This window comes from Thalassophryne amazonica, chromosome 16 (genome assembly GCF_902500255.1).
Source record: "Thalassophryne amazonica chromosome 16, fThaAma1.1, whole genome shotgun sequence".
Classification (NCBI taxonomy): Eukaryota; Metazoa; Chordata; class Actinopteri; order Batrachoidiformes; family Batrachoididae; genus Thalassophryne; species Thalassophryne amazonica.
Window position 1 is genome coordinate 82,363,537 of NC_047118.1, and position 16,518 is coordinate 82,380,054.

The 16,518-nt window shown below is 46.9% G+C and overlaps 1 protein-coding gene across 1 annotated transcript in view; it reads left to right on the forward strand.

Annotated features, from left to right (window-relative positions):
- Positions 1 to 16,518, forward strand: part of LOC117528774 (myosin-11-like) — a 392,454-nt gene that overhangs the window by 186,796 nt on the left and 189,140 nt on the right. The window contains 2 exon segments of the mRNA XM_034191402.1: positions 1,068 to 1,239; positions 15,148 to 15,360. Coding sequence (XP_034047293.1) covers positions 1,068 to 1,239; positions 15,148 to 15,360 — 385 coding nt within the window.

Here is a 16,518-nt window from a genome sequence, read left to right on the forward strand (position 1 = left end):
GTGTTTATTTTTCAAGGACTGGGCTCTGGTTTTCAGAACGGGTCATCTTAAGACATTGGAAAGGACAGAATGGCCCCACGTTTTCAGAGTGGTTCACTGCCTTGGCAGAAACTGCTTCATTTGAACAACTCATCTGTAAAATAAATGGACAACTGGACACATATGAAAGAATTTGGAACCGTTTTTAAATCCTATTGCAACTATTTGACATTCAAGTCTTCAATACTTTCCGCCTTTGGTTTATCATTATGTTTTGGAATTTTTTTATACATTTGTTTTGTTTAATAATACTGTGACTGAGTGTGTGTTCAGGGTATAAGCATAAAAAAAATTCCTTCTCATACGTTTTATTGAAATGCACGGCACTGGTGGCTGAGGCAGATCCTAAGTGGGACGGCTCTGATGTACAGATTATTATGTTTTATCTGCAATAATGATGGATTTTCTTCTGTATTTTGCTGAAAGAAGGAATAAATAAATACATAATGAAAAAAAATGTAAAAAAAAAAAACGTTATAAATGCTATGGAGGACACCGATACATGGTAAACATGGTAACACTGTTAACATACAAAATTAAATAACATGAACTTTCACTCAACTGAAATACTGCAGTGCAGAGTTTTGTAGATGGTCTGTTAGGACAATTATCCACTCAGCATATTATTTACAGATAGTCATAAAATACTCAGAAAGAGCAGACGTGATTCCTCCACAACAGCCACAGCCAGCGTTCTCTGGCAGCAGAGCTCTGAAATCGACTCACCGGCACACACTGCAGATCACTCAAAGTGACTGCAACACTACTCATTCACAACTTTATGGGTTGAGAATATGTTAAACTGAAAAAAATCATCCCCAACACCCCAGATTGTGGCCAGAGATGTGGAAACTTGCTATGCAGATCAAAACTGTGTTTTGGACCAGGCTGTTATATTTATTTTCTTCTCAAAAATTGGACATTTTAACATGAGCCTCTATGGCAATCTACTGGTTTTTGGAGCCAGCCTCAAGCTAGGAGTGGTGGTGATGCTCGCATCTGACATACTGCATGCGCTGTATGTATAGTGCGTCTGAAGAAAGAAGAAAAAGGTCGCCAGGACATGGAAAAGTCCAAGCGGAAGGTGGAGGCGGAGCTGGCTGACATCCAGGAACAGCTAGCTGACCTGCAGGCACAACTAGCAGAGCTTCGAGCCCAGCTGGCTGCCAAAGAACAGGAGCTCCTCAGCACTCAGGCCTGGTAAGACGGACCACACTTATTTCTTCATCGTCATACTTCTTCTCCCTGTGTGTTTCAGTGACATTATGAGCAGCCTGTCTGTGCACGTGGGGGGGTGTCAGCAAGCAGCTCAGTCCACACTTCCCTATCTTTGTCTAAATCTTTGACCCCATCCTGGGGGATCCAAGGCATTCCCAAGCCAAATGTGGTCCCTCCAGCATGTCGTCTCGGGCCTCGTCCCAGTTGAACACGCCTGCAAGATCTCACTAGGGAGTGGACCAGGGACATCTTCTGTACCAGGTTCTCAACCACCGCAACTGGCTCCTTTTGATGCAAAGAAACAGCAGCTCCTTCCAGATGTTTGAGCTTCTCACACTGTCCCTGGGTGTAAGCCCAGATACCCAGATAGAAGAATCTCATTTCCAGTGCTTGTATCCGCGACCTCGTTCTTTTGGCCATTACCCAAACCTCATGGAACATAGGAACATAAATCTACTGGTAAACTGAGTCTTGCCTTCCACCTCATTTCTTTCTTCCCCACAAGGGTCCAGTACTGCATCTGCACCTCTGATTTTGTTTTTGTTGTTTGGATTTCAGCTGTTCCCGTTTGAGCGGAGTCACCACAGCAGAGCCAGCACAGTTACACATTGGGATTTGCCAGATTTATGCCAGATGCCCTTCCTGACACAGCTCCAGTTTTCCCTGGAGAAACCCACACAGTCCCTGGTCTTCCAAAGAGGTCTCCCCTCCTCCAAGTACTAACCAGGACCTATGCTGCTTAGCTTCTGGGATCTGACAGGTCCAGGCTCACACAGACCAGACTGGCTACTCAGATTTAACTTCAGTAGATTTATTAAATTACATTAATGAAATATGTAAAATCTCTGAAATAATTATACCAAACTATTTTCAGTAGGTTTCTTAAGTCATAGTATTTATGAAATATGAGTTGATGAATAATATGTGCTTTGTAGTCATAGCCAATACATCTGTTGAATCATTAGTCTTTTCTTTGAGCAGTTATTGGGAAAATACTGAGAAATATGTTCCAAGGTCCTCTAAATTATACATATTTAATGGAGTTGCAATTCATAAATGATGAATGCTGTCAGTACTGTTTCATATTTTAGCTGTTGTATAATTGGTTGGCACGAGCTGTGATGTAAATGGACTGCATTTACTGTATATAGTACTTTTTGTTGGGAAAGTGTAGTGACACGGACCCACAACAGGGGGCGCAAATGAACGGTCAATAGATGAGCCAAAATATAACAATTTAATGTTGTGAATGTGCACAACGAACATACAGACAATCTCAGAATATCACAACAGTCAATACACAAGGTGACGTGTGGGCAGGCTCGAGGATAGAAGACGTCTGTCCTGAGGAGAGCCGGAACCACACGATTTTCCGCCGCCCCAGAACCCGGTGAATACTGGAGCCGCCAAGTCCCGAATTCCCAGGTGATCACCGTCCCCGACTGTCGGATCTGGTACTGCTGGTGAAGAACAAAGACAGTCAAGTGTGGGTGTGTGTACACCCAGTAACAATAACGGTGGGAATGCCACCTCCACCTCTCACTCAATAACTTGCAGAGTACTGAAGATTCCTCAGGGAAAAGAGTGCCTTCTAGCGCTCTCTCAGCTTCCACTGACAGCGGTACCGGTACTCCTGCAAACACTCACAATATACAAACAATATTGCAAAACGGCTGAGGATATTACCTCCAATGAAGTATGATATCTCGGCAACGAGGTGGAGATGACGTCTGGTCTTTATGGAGTGAGATGATGTTGAGTAGATGGGTGACAGCTGTCAAGAGGTAATGAGCGACAGCTGTCACCCCCGGCTGTGTCCATGGCGGCAGCGCCCTCTCGTGCCTGAAGCCCGCACTTCAGGCAGAGCGCCCAAAGGTGGTGGGCCAGCAGTACCTCCTCTTCTGGCGGCCCACACACAACAGGACCCCCCCCTCAACGGGCGCCTCCTGGCGCCCGACCCGGCTTGTTGGGGTTGTCGACGGTAGAAGTCGGCCAGGAGGGCCAGATCCAGGATGAAGCTCCTCTTCACCCAGGAGCGTTCTTCGGGTCCATACCCCTCCCAGTCCACAAGTACTGGAACCCCCGACCCATCCGACGGACGTCCAGGAGCCGGCGCACCGTCCAAGCCGGCCCCCCGTCGATGATCCGAGCAGGAGGGGGCGCCGGTCCGGGAGCACAGAGGGTGAGGTGTGATGAGGTTTGATACGTGACACGTGGAAAACCGGATGGATCCGCAGTGAAGCCGGGAGTTGGAGCTTCACTGCGGTAGGACTGAGGACTTTGAGGATCTTGAAGGGGCCAACGTACCTGTCCTGAAGTTTCGGGGAGTCCACCTGGAGGGGGATGTCCTTCATGGAAAGCCACACCTCCTGCCCGGGCTGGTAAGCAGGGGGCCGGGGATCGCCGGCGGTCTGCATGGGTCTTCGCCCTCGTCCGGGCCTTCAACAAGGCAGAGCGGGCGAGCGCCACACCCGACGGCACTTCCGCAGGTGGGCCCTGGACCGAGGGCACACCGACCTCTCCCTCCACCACGGGAAACAACGGGGGTTGATACCCCAAACACACCTCAAATGGGGAGAGGCCGGTGGCCGAAGACACCTGGCTGTTATGCGCATACTCGATCCAGGCCAGATGGTTACTCCAGGCCGTCGGGTGCGCGGATGTGACGCAGCGGAGGGTCTGTTCCAGTTCCTGGTTGACCCGCTCTGCCTGTCCGTTCGTCTGTGGATGGTACCCGGACGAGAGGCTCACGGTGGCCCCCAGTTCCCTGCAGAAGCTCCTCCAGACGTGTGAGGAGAACTGGGGACCACGATCTGAGACGATGTCGGAGGGTATCCCATGCAGACGGACAACGTGGTGGACCAGGAGGTCTGCTGTCTCCTGGGCTGTTGGGAGCTTCGGGAGGGCCACGAAGTGGGCCGCCTTGGAGAAACGGTCCACTATCGTGAAGATGGTGGTGTTGCCCTGGGACGGCGGGAGGCCCGTGACGAAATCCAGGCCGATGTGGGACCAGGGGCGATGAGGCACCGGCAGCGGCTGGAGGAGTCCTTGGGCCTTCGTGTGAACTGCCTTGCCCCTGGCACAGGTGGTGCAGGCCTGGATATATTCCCGGACGTCTGCCTCCATAGACGCCCACCAGAAGCGCTGCCGGACAACTGCCACGGTCCTTCGCACCCCTGGATGACAGGAGAGCTTGGAACCGTGACAGAAGTCCAAGACTGCAGCTCTGGCCTCTGGTGGGACGTACAGACGGTTCTTCGGACCTGTTACTGGGTCCGGGCTCCGTGCCAGGGCCTCCCGGACGGTCTTCTCCACGTCCCAGGTGAGGGTGGCCACGAGAGTGGACTCAGGCAGGATGGGCTCCGGTGGATCCGACAGTGCAGTTTTGACCTCCTCTTCGTGTACCCGGGACAAGGCATCCGACCTCTGGTTCTTGGTCCCGGGGCGATAGGTGATCCGGAAGTCAAAACGCCCGAAGAACAGTGACCAGCGGGCTTGCCTGGGGTTCAGCCGCTTGGCGGTCCTGATATACTCCAGGTTCCGATGGTCAGTGAAAACCGTGAATGGCACAGACGCTCCCTCCAACAGGTGTCTCCACTCCTCAAGAGCCTCTTTCACCGCAAGGAGTTCTCGATTGCCGACGTCATAGTTCCGTTCAGCCGGGGTCAACCTGCGTGAAAAGTAGGCACACGGGTGAAGAACCTTATCGGTCTCTCCGCTCTGGGACAGCACGGCTCCTATCCCTGAGTCAGAGGCGTCCACTTCAACCATGAACTGGCGGCTAGGGTCGGGCTGCACCAAAACTGGCGCAGTAGAGAACCGTCGTTTCAACTCCTTGAACACGGCTTTGCACCGATCCGACCAGGTGAAGGGGACTTTTGGAGAGGTCAGGGCTGTCAGGGGGCTAACTACCTGACTGTAGCCCTTAATGAACCTCCTATAAAAATTAGCAAAACCGAGGAACTGTTGCAGCTTCCTACGGCTTGTTGGTTGGGGCCAATCTCTCACCGCCGCAAATCAGGGGCGACGGAGTTGGAGGAGATTATAAACCCCAGGAAGGACAAAGACGTGCGGTGAAACTCGCACTTCTCGCCCTTCACAAACAGTCGGTTCTCTAACAACCGCTGCAGGACCTGACGTACATGCTGGACATGGGTCTCAGGATCCGGAGAAAAGATGAGAATATCGTCCAGATATACGAAGACGAATCGGTGCAGGAAGTCCCGCAAGACGTCGTTAACCAAGGCTTGGAACGTCACGGGGGCGTTGGTGAGGCCGAACGGCATGACCAGGTACTCAAAGTGACCTAACGGGGTGTTAAATGCCATCTTCCATTCGTCTCCCTTCCGGATCCGAACCAGGTGATACGCATTTCTAAGATCCAGCTTAGTAAAGATTTTGGCTCCATGCAGGGGGGTGAACACGGAATCTAACAATGGCAACGGGTATCGGTTGCGAACCGTAATTTCATTCAGCCCCCTGTAATCAATACATGGACGAAGTCCGCCATCTTTCTTGCCCACAAAAAAGAAACCTGCCCCCATCGGGGAGGTGGAGTTCCGGATCAGCCCGGCAGCTAATGAGCCCCGGATGTAGGTCTCCATTGATTCGCGCTCAGGTCGTGAGAGGTTGTACAGCCTGCTGGACAGGAACTCAGCGCCTGGAACCAAATCAATGGCACAATCGTACGGACGGTGTGGGGGAAGGGTGAGTGCCAGATCCTTGCTGAAGACGTCAGCAAGATCGTGGTACTCAACCGGCACTGCCGTCAGATTGGGAGGGACTTTGACCTCCTCCTTAGCCTGTGAACCGGGAGGAACCGAGGATCCTAAACACCCCCGATGGCAGGTTTCGCTCCACTGAACCACCACCCCAGACGGCCAATCAATCCGGGGATTGTGCTTCAACATCCATGGGATGCCCAAAATCACACAGGAAGTAGAAGGAGTTACAAAAAACTCAATCTCCTCCCGATGGTTTCCAGACACCACCAGAGTTACTGGTTGTGTCTTGTGTGTGAGTAAAGGGAGGAGGGTGCCATCTAGTGCCCGCACCTGCAATGGCGAAGGAAGCGCCACCAGAGGGAGCCCTACCTCCCTTGCCCATCTGCTGTCTAGCAGATTCCCTTCTGACCCCGTGTCCACCAGTGCTCGGGCTTGAAGGGTTAAATCTCCGCTCAGGATTGTGACTGGGAGTCGTGTGGCAATTTGTGTGTGTCTCACTTGAATGTTTTGACCCCCCTTAGCCCAGTCTCTAAGGGCGAGTGTTGTCGTTTTGGCCGTTTGGGGCAGTTTCTCTGTGTGTGCTCAGTTGAGCTGCAGAGAAAACACTCTCCACGGATCAGCCTCCCCATTTTGGCCCTGTGCGTTTCCCTAACAACGTCAGCAGGGGGAGCTGTTGCCCCACAAAGCGCTGCGGCTGTGGAGCGTGGGGAGGGCGGCCCCTTTTCGAACCCGGAAGGGAGAGGGGCGGCACGTATCCGGTCACGTCCTTCGCCTCGCTCCCGACGGCGTTCCTCCAACCGATTGTCTAACCGTATAACGAGATCGATAAGCCCATCTAAATCCCGCGGTTCCTCCTTAGCTACCAGCTGCTCCTTCAGAACCAACGACAGTCCGTTTATGAAGGCGGCGCGGAGCGCAACATTATTCCAGCCGGACCTTGCAGCCGCGATGCGGAAGTTGACTGCATAAGCGGCTGCACTCTCGCGTCCCTGTCTCATTGACAGCAGCACTGTTGAAGCGGTCTCTCCTCTGTTAGGGTGATCAAACACTGTTCTGAACTCCCCCACAAACCCAGTGTATGCTGATAACAACCGTGAGTTCTGTTCCCAGAGCGCCGTAGCCCAGGCGCGTGCTTTACCCCGAAGCAGAGCAATCACATAAGCTATTTTACTAGCATCTGACGCGTACATGACGGGACGTTGTGCGAAGACGAGCGAACACTGCATAAGAAAGTCCGCGCACGTCTCCACACAGCCTCCGTACGGCTCAGGAGGGCTTATGTATGCTTCAGGGGATGGTGGGAGGGGTTGTTGAACCACCACTGGAACATTTATATCCTGCACAGGGTCGGCAGGAGGACGAGCTGCAGCAGCGCCCTGAACGCTCGCCGCCATCTGTGCGGAGAGAGCCTCCACCCTGCGGTTCAGGAGGATGTTTTGCTCAGTCATTTGATCCAACCGAGCCGTAAAGGCGGTGAGAATGTGCTGCAGCTCACCAATCACCTCTCCTGCAGACGCCTGCGCTCCCTGCTCTCCCATTGGTCGTTCAACAGCCGGGTGACGCCCCTCGGAGTCCATGACGCTGGCCGAGATATCCTGTTGGGAAAGTGTAGTGACACGGACCCACAACAGGGGGCGCAAATGAACGGTCAATAGATGAGCCAAAATATAACAATTTAATGTTGTGAATGTGCACAACGAACATACAGACAATCTCAGAATATCACAACTGTCAATACACAAAGGTGACGTGTGGGCAGGCTCGAGGATAGAAGACGTCTGTCCTGAGGAGAGCCGGAACCACACGATTTCCGCCGCCCCAGAACCCGCTGAATACTGGAGCCGCCAAGTCCCGAATTCCCAGGTGATCACCGTCCCCGACTGTCGGATCTGGTACTGCTGGCGAAGAACAAAGACAGTCAAGTGTGGGTGTGTGTACACCCAGTAACAATAACGGTGGGAATGCCACCTCCACCTCTCACTCAATAACTTGCAGAGTACTGAAGATTCCTCAAGGAAAAGAGTGCCTTCTAGCGCTCTCTCAGCTTCCACTGACAGCGGTACCGGTACTCCTGCAAACACTCACAATATACAAACAATATTGCAAAACGGCTGAGGATATTACCTCCAATGAAGTAAGATATCTCGGCAACGAGGTGGAGATGACGTCTGGTCTTTATGGAGTGAGATGATGTTGAGTAGATGGGTGACAGCTGTCAAGAGGTAATTAGCGACAGCTGTCACCCCCGGCTGTGTCCATGGCGGCAGCGCCCTCTCGTGCCTGAAGCCCGCACTTCAGGCAGAGCGCCAACTGGTGGTGGGCCAGCAGTACCTCCTCTTCTGGCGGCCCACACACAACTTTTGTGGTCAAAGTGTTTTACAGTGATGCCTCACATTCAAAAGTATCCCTGGTAAAGTGAGAGAGCTGTGTTAAATTACTGAATGAAAATAAAGTAATGCATACCCCAAAGACCTCACAGAGAGTGATTTTAAATCTGATTTATTCATGTCTTCAATCTCATAATGCCGTTAACACCCTAATTTCAAACTTGCAAAATACAGATGCTTCAGATCCTGCTGAATTTCATTTTGACCTTGATAGATCTTATTGTGTTTGCTAAATTAACCTATTTGCATGTCCCATCTGTGCTTGTAGAGCTTTCCTTTTAATTTAATATGACTGCTGAGATAGGCTCCAGCCCTTCGTCACACTTAATTGGAGTAAGCAGGTATAGAAAACGGATGGATGAAAACTAATCTTGGTTGATGACCACTGTACTAGAGGAAAAAGTTCAAGACAAACATCCTTTAGATGTGATCAGGATATAAGATTTTGGCCCCTTCAAAATTCCCCCACTGATAATCCTTGACCGCCAATATCTTGTGGATACTTGAGGTCATACTCTTGGATCTCATTTTGGACCAGACATTATAGTAGTGTTGTAATACTCAAGTCCAGTCTTGGTTTCAACACCACATTTTCACTTACTTGGTCTCATCAGAATGAAAGCAATTCTCCTTGATCTTGACTTGGTCTTGAACTTGAATAAGTATAAACATCAATTAAAAATTCTGATAATTATTGTTATTGTATTAGCAAGTATTGATAGGCTCTAATGTGAGCTGTCAAAAGTGCTCAGTATGTAGCTCTTAGACTTTTAGAAAATGTTCAGTCTTAGTATTTTTTTTTTTTTTTTTTGGTCTATTTGATGTCATGTAATGAGCTTCTGAGTCCATCTTCAATCAATCAATCAATCAACTTTTTTCTTATATAGCGCCAAATCACAACAAACAGTTGCCCCAAGGCGCTCCACATTGCAAGGCAAGGCCATACAATAATTATGAAAAACCCCAACGGTCAAAACGACCCCCTATGAGCAAGCACTTGGCCACAGTGGGAAGGAAAAACTCCCTTTTAACAGGAAGAAACCTCCAGCAGAACCAGGCTCAGGGAGGGGCAGTCTTCTGCTGAGACTGGTTGGGGCTGAGGGAAAGAACCAGGAAAAGAGATCGATCACTAATGATTAAATGCAGAGTGATGCATACGGAGCAAAAAGAGAAAGAAACAGTGCATCATGGGAACCCCCCCACAGTCTACGTCTAAAGCAACATAACCAAGGGATGGTCCAGGGTCACCCGATCCAGCCCTAACTATAAGCCTTAGCGAAAAGGAAAGTTTTAAGCCTAATCTTAAAAGTAGAGAGGGTATCTGTCTCCCTGATCTGAATTGGGAGCTGGTTCCACAGGAGAGGAGCCTGAAAGCTGAAGGCTCTGCCTCCCATTCCACTCCTACAAACCCTAGGAACCACAAGTAAGCCCGCAGTCTGAGAGCGAAGCGCTCTAATGGGGTAATATGGTACTACGAGGTCCCTAAGATAAGATGGGACCTGATTATTCAAAACCTTATAAGTAAGAAGAAGAATTTTAAATTCTATTCTAGCATTAACAGGAAGCCAATGAAGGGAGGCCAACACGGGTGAGATATGCTCTCTCCTGCTAGTCCCCGTCAGTACTCTAGCTGCAGCATTCTGAACCAACTGAAGGCTTTTTAGGGAACTTTTAGGACAACCTGATAATAATGAATTACAATAGTCCAGCCTAGAGGAAATAAATGCATGAATTAGTTTTTCAGCATCACTCTGAGACAAGACCTTTCTGATTTTAGAGATATTGCGTAAATGCAAAAAGGCAGTCCTACATATTTGTTTAATATGCGCTTTGAATGACATATCCTGATCAAAAATAACTCCAAGATTTCTCACAGTATTACTAGAGATCAGGGAAATGCCATCCAGAGTAACGATCTGGTTAGACACCATGCTTCTAAGATTTGTGGGGCCAAGTACAATAACTTGTGTTTTATCTGAGTTTAAAAGCAGGAAATTAGAGGTCATCCATGTCTTTATGTCTGTAAGACAATCCTGCAGTTTAGCTAATTGGTGTGTATCCTCTGGCTTCATGGATAGATAAAGCTGGGTATCATCTGCGTAACAATGAAAATTTAAGCAATACCGTCTAATAATACTGCCCAAGGGAAGCATGTATAAAGTGAATAAAATTGGTCCTAGCACAGAACCTTGTGGAACTACATAATTAACTTTAGTCTGTGAAGAAGATTCCCCATTTACATGAACAAACTGTAATCTATTAGACAAATATGATTCAAACCACCGCAGCGCAATGCCTTTAATACCTATGACATGCTCTAATCTCTGTAATAAAATTTTATGGTCAACAGTATCAAAAGCAGCACTGAGGTCCAACAGAACAAGCACAGAGATAAGTCCACTGTCCGAAGCCATAAGAAGATCATTTGTAACCTTCACTAATGCTGTTTCTGTACTATGATGAATTCTAAAACCTGACTGAAACTCTTCAAATAGACCATTCCTCTGCAGGTGATCAGTTAGCTGTTTTACAACTACCCTCTCAAGAATCTTTGAGAGAAAAGGAAGGTTGGACATTGGCCTATAATTAGCTAAGATAGCTGGGTCAAGTGATGGCTTTTTAAGTAATGGTTTAATTACTGCCACCTTAAAGGCCTGTGGTACATAACCAACTAACAAAGATAGATTGATCATATTTAAGATTGAAGCATTAAATAATGGTAGGACTTCCTTGAGCAGCCTGGCAGGAATGGGGTCTAATAAGCATGTTGATGGTTTGGATGAAGTAACTAATGAAAATAACTCAGACAGAACAATCGGAGAGAAAGAGTCTAACCAAATACCGGCATCACTGAAAGCAGCCAAAGATAACGATACATCTTTGGGATGGTTATGAGTAATTTTTTCTCTAATAGTCAAAATTTTGTTAGCAAAGAAAGTCATGAAGTCATTACTAGTTAAAGTTAATGGAATACTCAGCTCAATAGAGCTCTGACTCTTTGTCAGCCTGGCTACAGTGCTGAAAAGAAACCTGGGGTTGTTCTTATTTTCTTCAATTAGTGATGAGTAGAAAGATGTCCTAGCTTCACGAAGGGCTTTCTTATAGAGCAACAAACTCTTTTTCCAGGCTAAGTGAAGATCTTCTAAATTAGTGAGATGCCATTTCCTCTCCAACTTACGGGTTATCTGCTTTAAGCTACGAGTTTGTGAGTTATACCACGGAGTCAGACACTTCTGATTTAAAGCTCTCTTTTTCAGAGGAGCTACAGCATCCAAAGTTGTCTTCAATGAGGATGTAAAACTATTGACAAGATACTCTAACTCCCTTACAGAGTTTAGGTAGCTACTCTGCTCTGTGTTGGTATATGACATTAGAGAACATAAAGAAGGAATCATATCCTTAAACCTAGTTACAGCGCTTTCTGAAAGACTTCTAGTGTAATGAAACTTATTCCCCACTGCAGGGTAGTCCATCAGGGTAAATGTAAATGTTATTAAAAAGTGATCAGACAAAAGGGAGTTTTCAGGGAATACTGTTAAGTCTTCTATTTCCATACCATAAGTCAGAACAAGATCTAAAATATGATTAAAGTGGTGGGTGGACTCATTTACTTTTTGAGCAAAGCCGATAGAGTCTAATAATAGATTAAATGCAGTGTTGAGGCTGTCATTCTCAGCATCTGTGTGGATGTTAAAATCGCCCACTATAATTATCTTATCTGAGCTAAGCACTAAGTCAGACAAAAGGTCTGAAAATTCACAGAGAAACTCACAGTAACGACCAGGTGGACGATAGATAATAACAAATAAAACTGGTTTTTGGGACTTCCAATTTGGATGGACAAGACTAAGAGACAAGCTTTCAAATGAATTAAAGCTCTGTCTAGGTTTTTGATTAATTAATAAGCTGGAATGGAAGATTGCTGCTAATCCTCCGCCCCGGCCCGTGCTACGAGCATTCTGACAGTTAGTGTGACTCAGGGGTGTTGACTCATTTAAACTAACATATTCATCCTGCTGTAACCAAGTTTCTGTTAGGCAGAATAAATCAATACGTTGATCAATTATTATATCATTTACCAACAGGGACTTAAAAGAAAGAGACCTAATGTTTAATAGACCACATTTAACTGTTTTAGTCTGTGGTGCAGTTGAAGGTGCTATATTATTTTTTCTTTTTGAATTTTTATGCTTAAATAGATTTTTGCTAGTTATTGGTGGTCTGGGAGCAGGCACCGTCTCTACGGGGATGGGGTAATAAGGGGATGGCAGGGGGAGAGAAGCTGCAGAGAGGTGTGTAAGACCACAGCTCTGCCTCCTGGTCCCAACGCTAGACAGTCACAGTTTGGAGGATCCCAAAAAATTGGCCAGATTTCTAGAAATGAGAGCTGCTCCCTCTAAAGTGGGATGGATGCCGTCTCTCCTAACAAGACCAGGTTTTCCCCAGAAGCTTTGCCAATTATCAATGAAGCCCACCTCATTTTTTGGACACCACTCAGACAGCCAGCAATTCAAGGAGAACATGCGGCTAAACATGTCACTCCCGGTCTGATTGGGGAGGGGCCCAGAGAAAACAACAGAGTCCGACATTGTTTTTGCAAAGTCTTCCTGACAAAAAATTTTTTAGGTATTGATCCTCAGGTTTTGATCATGACAAAATCCTAATTGTTCTGTTCTCACACTTGATCCTTGAATGTCTTGGTCTTGACTTGGACTTGATACACAAACTATTCACAGCATTTCACTTTTCCCTCAATGTGTTGTGTTACGGCCTTGTTCCAGAATGAAGTAAATTCCGTTAATGCCATCAAAATTCTACTCACAACACTCCATAATCACAACTTTAAAAAACTTGTTTTGTTTTTTTCTGGGGGGCGGGGGGGGTGTTGTTGTTTGTTTGTTTGCACATTTATTAAAAAATAAAAATAAAAAACCCTAAGAAATCACGTGTACATAAGTATTCACACCCTTTGGTCAATACTTTCTTGATGCGCCTTTGGCAGCAATTACAGCCTCAAGTCTTCTTGAATATGATGCCATAAGCTTGGTGCACCTATCTTTGGTCAGTTTTGTCCATTCCTCTTTGCAGCACCTCTCAAGCTCCATCAGGTTGGATGGGGAGCGTTGGTGCACAGACATTTTCAGATCTCTCCAGAGATGTTCAATCAGATTCAGGTTTGGGCTCTGGCTGGTCCACTCAAGGACATTCACAGAGTTGTCCTGAAGCCATTCCTTTGATATCTTGTCTGTGTGTTTAAGGCCATTGTCCTGCTGAAAGATGAACCATTGCCCCAGTCTGAGGTCTAGAGCGCTCTGGAGCAGGTTTTCATCCAAGATGTCTCTGGACATTGCTGCATTCATCTTTCCCTCAACCCTGACTAGTGTCCCAGTTCCTGCTGCTGAAAAACATCCCCACAGCATGATGCTGCCACCACCATGCTTCACTGTAGGGATGGTGCCTAGTTTCCTCCAAACATGACACCTGGCATTCAAACCAAAGAGTTCAGTCTTTGTCTCATCAGACCAGAGAATTTTGTTTCTCATGGTCTGAGAGTCCTTCAGGTGTCTTTTGACAAACTCCAGGTGGGCTGCCATGTGTCTTTTACTAAGGGGTGGCTTCTGTCTGGTGACTCTACCATACAGGCCTGATTGGTGGATTGCTGCAGAGATGGTTGTCTTTCTGGAAGGTTCTCCTCTCTCCACAGAGGAATGCTGGAGCTCTGGCAGAGTGACCATCGGGTTCTTGGTCACCTCCCGAACTAAGACCCTTCTCCCCTGATTGCTCAGTTTAGACGGGTGGCTAGCTCTAAGAAGAGTCATGGTGGATTTGAATTTTTTCCATTTATAGATGATGGAGGCCACTTTGCTAATTGGGACCTTTAAAGCAGCAGAAATGCTTCTGTATCCTTCCCCAGATTTGAGGTCTACAGACAATTCCTTTGACTTCATGTTTGGTTTGTGCTCTGACATGCACCGTCAACTGTGGGACGTTATATGTAGACAGGTGTGTGTCTTTCCAAATCATGTCCAATCAACTGAATTTACCCCAGGTGGACTCCAGTTAAGCCGTAGAAACATCTCAAGGATGTTCAGTGAAAACAGTAGTCACCTGAGCTCAATCCAGACCTTCATGGCAGAAGCTGTGAATAGTTATGTATGTGTGATTTCTTAGGTTTTTTATTTTTAGCAAATTTGCAACTCTCACTCACTTGATATCAGATTACTGTCAGGTCAGATCAGGCTACTGAAGCAATAAATAAATTGCAAAATTAAAGGTCCACCATCAATCAAAGGTCACTCCAGCACGGTACTTTGGTGTTGAAGCTTCACTGATGCTTCGCGGTCACTGCCTCATAGAACATCTACAACCAAACATGCATGATGACTGTAGATGTCCACTAGCCTTTGTAATGCCAGTGCTCGTGAAATCTTCACACAAAGTATCTCCATCCTGTTCTAGTTCAGTGGATTTTACTACCATCACTGTGTACATGTCAGGTGTACAAGTCCACGTCACTCCTCGCAATCTTTGACAAATCCATTAAAGCCACTGGTCACATATTTAGCTTGCATGAACATTTGCTATAAAGGAATAATGACTTTACATCAGCGTCTCTGACTGAAGTGTCGTAATTGTGCCTTTTGGTTGTCAGCTGTTACTTCTGGAGTCTGAAACTCGTTGATGTGGCTATTTTCATTCTATTCCCAGACAACTTTTTTTTAAGTACAAAAATTTATCGAATTATCTTCCTGATGTGTCTTTTTTTGTGATGTCTTCAGCTTGGAGGAAGAGAGCAGCCAGCGTGGAGCAGCACTGAAGCGGGTTCGAGAGCTGGAGGTGCTGCTTTCAGAGCTTCAGGAGGACTTGGATGCTGAAAGAGCAGCCAGGGGGAAGACCGAAGCCACGCGGCGGGACCTGGGGGAGGAGCTTAATGCCCTACGCTCTGAACTAGAGGACAGTCTGGATACCACCGCTGCTCAGCAGGAGTTACGGTCTGTCAGATGTAATGTGTTCTAGTTGTGATAAGTTGTGTTTGATCTAAATGTTCTGCCTGAAGTGTGATCAGTTTTGCTCGTGAACCTTCAGTCTGTGTTCTTTTTCTTCCCTTATATATACTCTGTATTCGTATGCCAGTAGTTGTTGTTTTAGTGTATAAAGCACGAAACATTTTCTGTGCCATGTTAGTGCTCTTTAAAAACACGTATGTCTAGAAGGAGGATATGGAATCGAACTGGGACTTGATTTGAAACAGTCCCTGTCTTCCAAAAATTAACCAATAATCAGCCAGGTGGTCCATGGGTGTCCTCTCGGTCTTGTCCTATAGAAAAGGACCTGTATACTTGGCTCATACTCAGGGAAATATTCCACATGACCATAACGTCGTAACTAATGTCCCCTCATGGTGCAAATGGAACACCTCATGTCCGTCTTCCGAATTAATTTTCATTTCGCATATTGCTGCGGGACCCAAAGATTTTCCAGAAGGACCTGGTTCCAAAGACATCCCATCATCATCTTAGGTTACTGGTTGGTATCCAGATCACACAATCATAGAGTGAGACCAGAACTCTGTAAACTGAGCTGTAAACTCTGGGACTGAAGAGCTGACCAGAGCTTCCTCATATAGGTCCATAGTGCTGACAGAAGAACAAACAGGGTAATGGCTCATTTTTAAATGGCTTCCCAGATGGGCTGCCATAAAAAGTAGTCTTTATTGTCAGAATCAGGGACGTTGCAGGGTGCAATACACAGAAAGCAATCAAAAGTATCTGGTAACAGTTTCCAATAAATGGCAGGCAATCTCAAAAACAAACTCAGGGAAATAAAGTACACCAACAAGGGGTCAAGCACGAGAAAACACAAGAAAATATGAGTGGGCAAAAGCACAACATTCAGGTAAGGACTGAGAGAACACGGGGGTTTAAATAGACTGGGAGTGCGATCACAAATTGGAGACAGGTCATGTCAAATTAGTGATGAGAAACAGCTGAAGAGAGACACAGGAAGAAAGCTACAGAAACACACTAGGAACAGCCATCAAAATAAAACAGGAAGACAGGCTAAACCAAAATCAGAAACACTGCCTAACCCAGGGGTCACGAACGTGGAAAACAGTGCCTTCTTTCCTTCTTGCTTACCAGGCTTGAGTT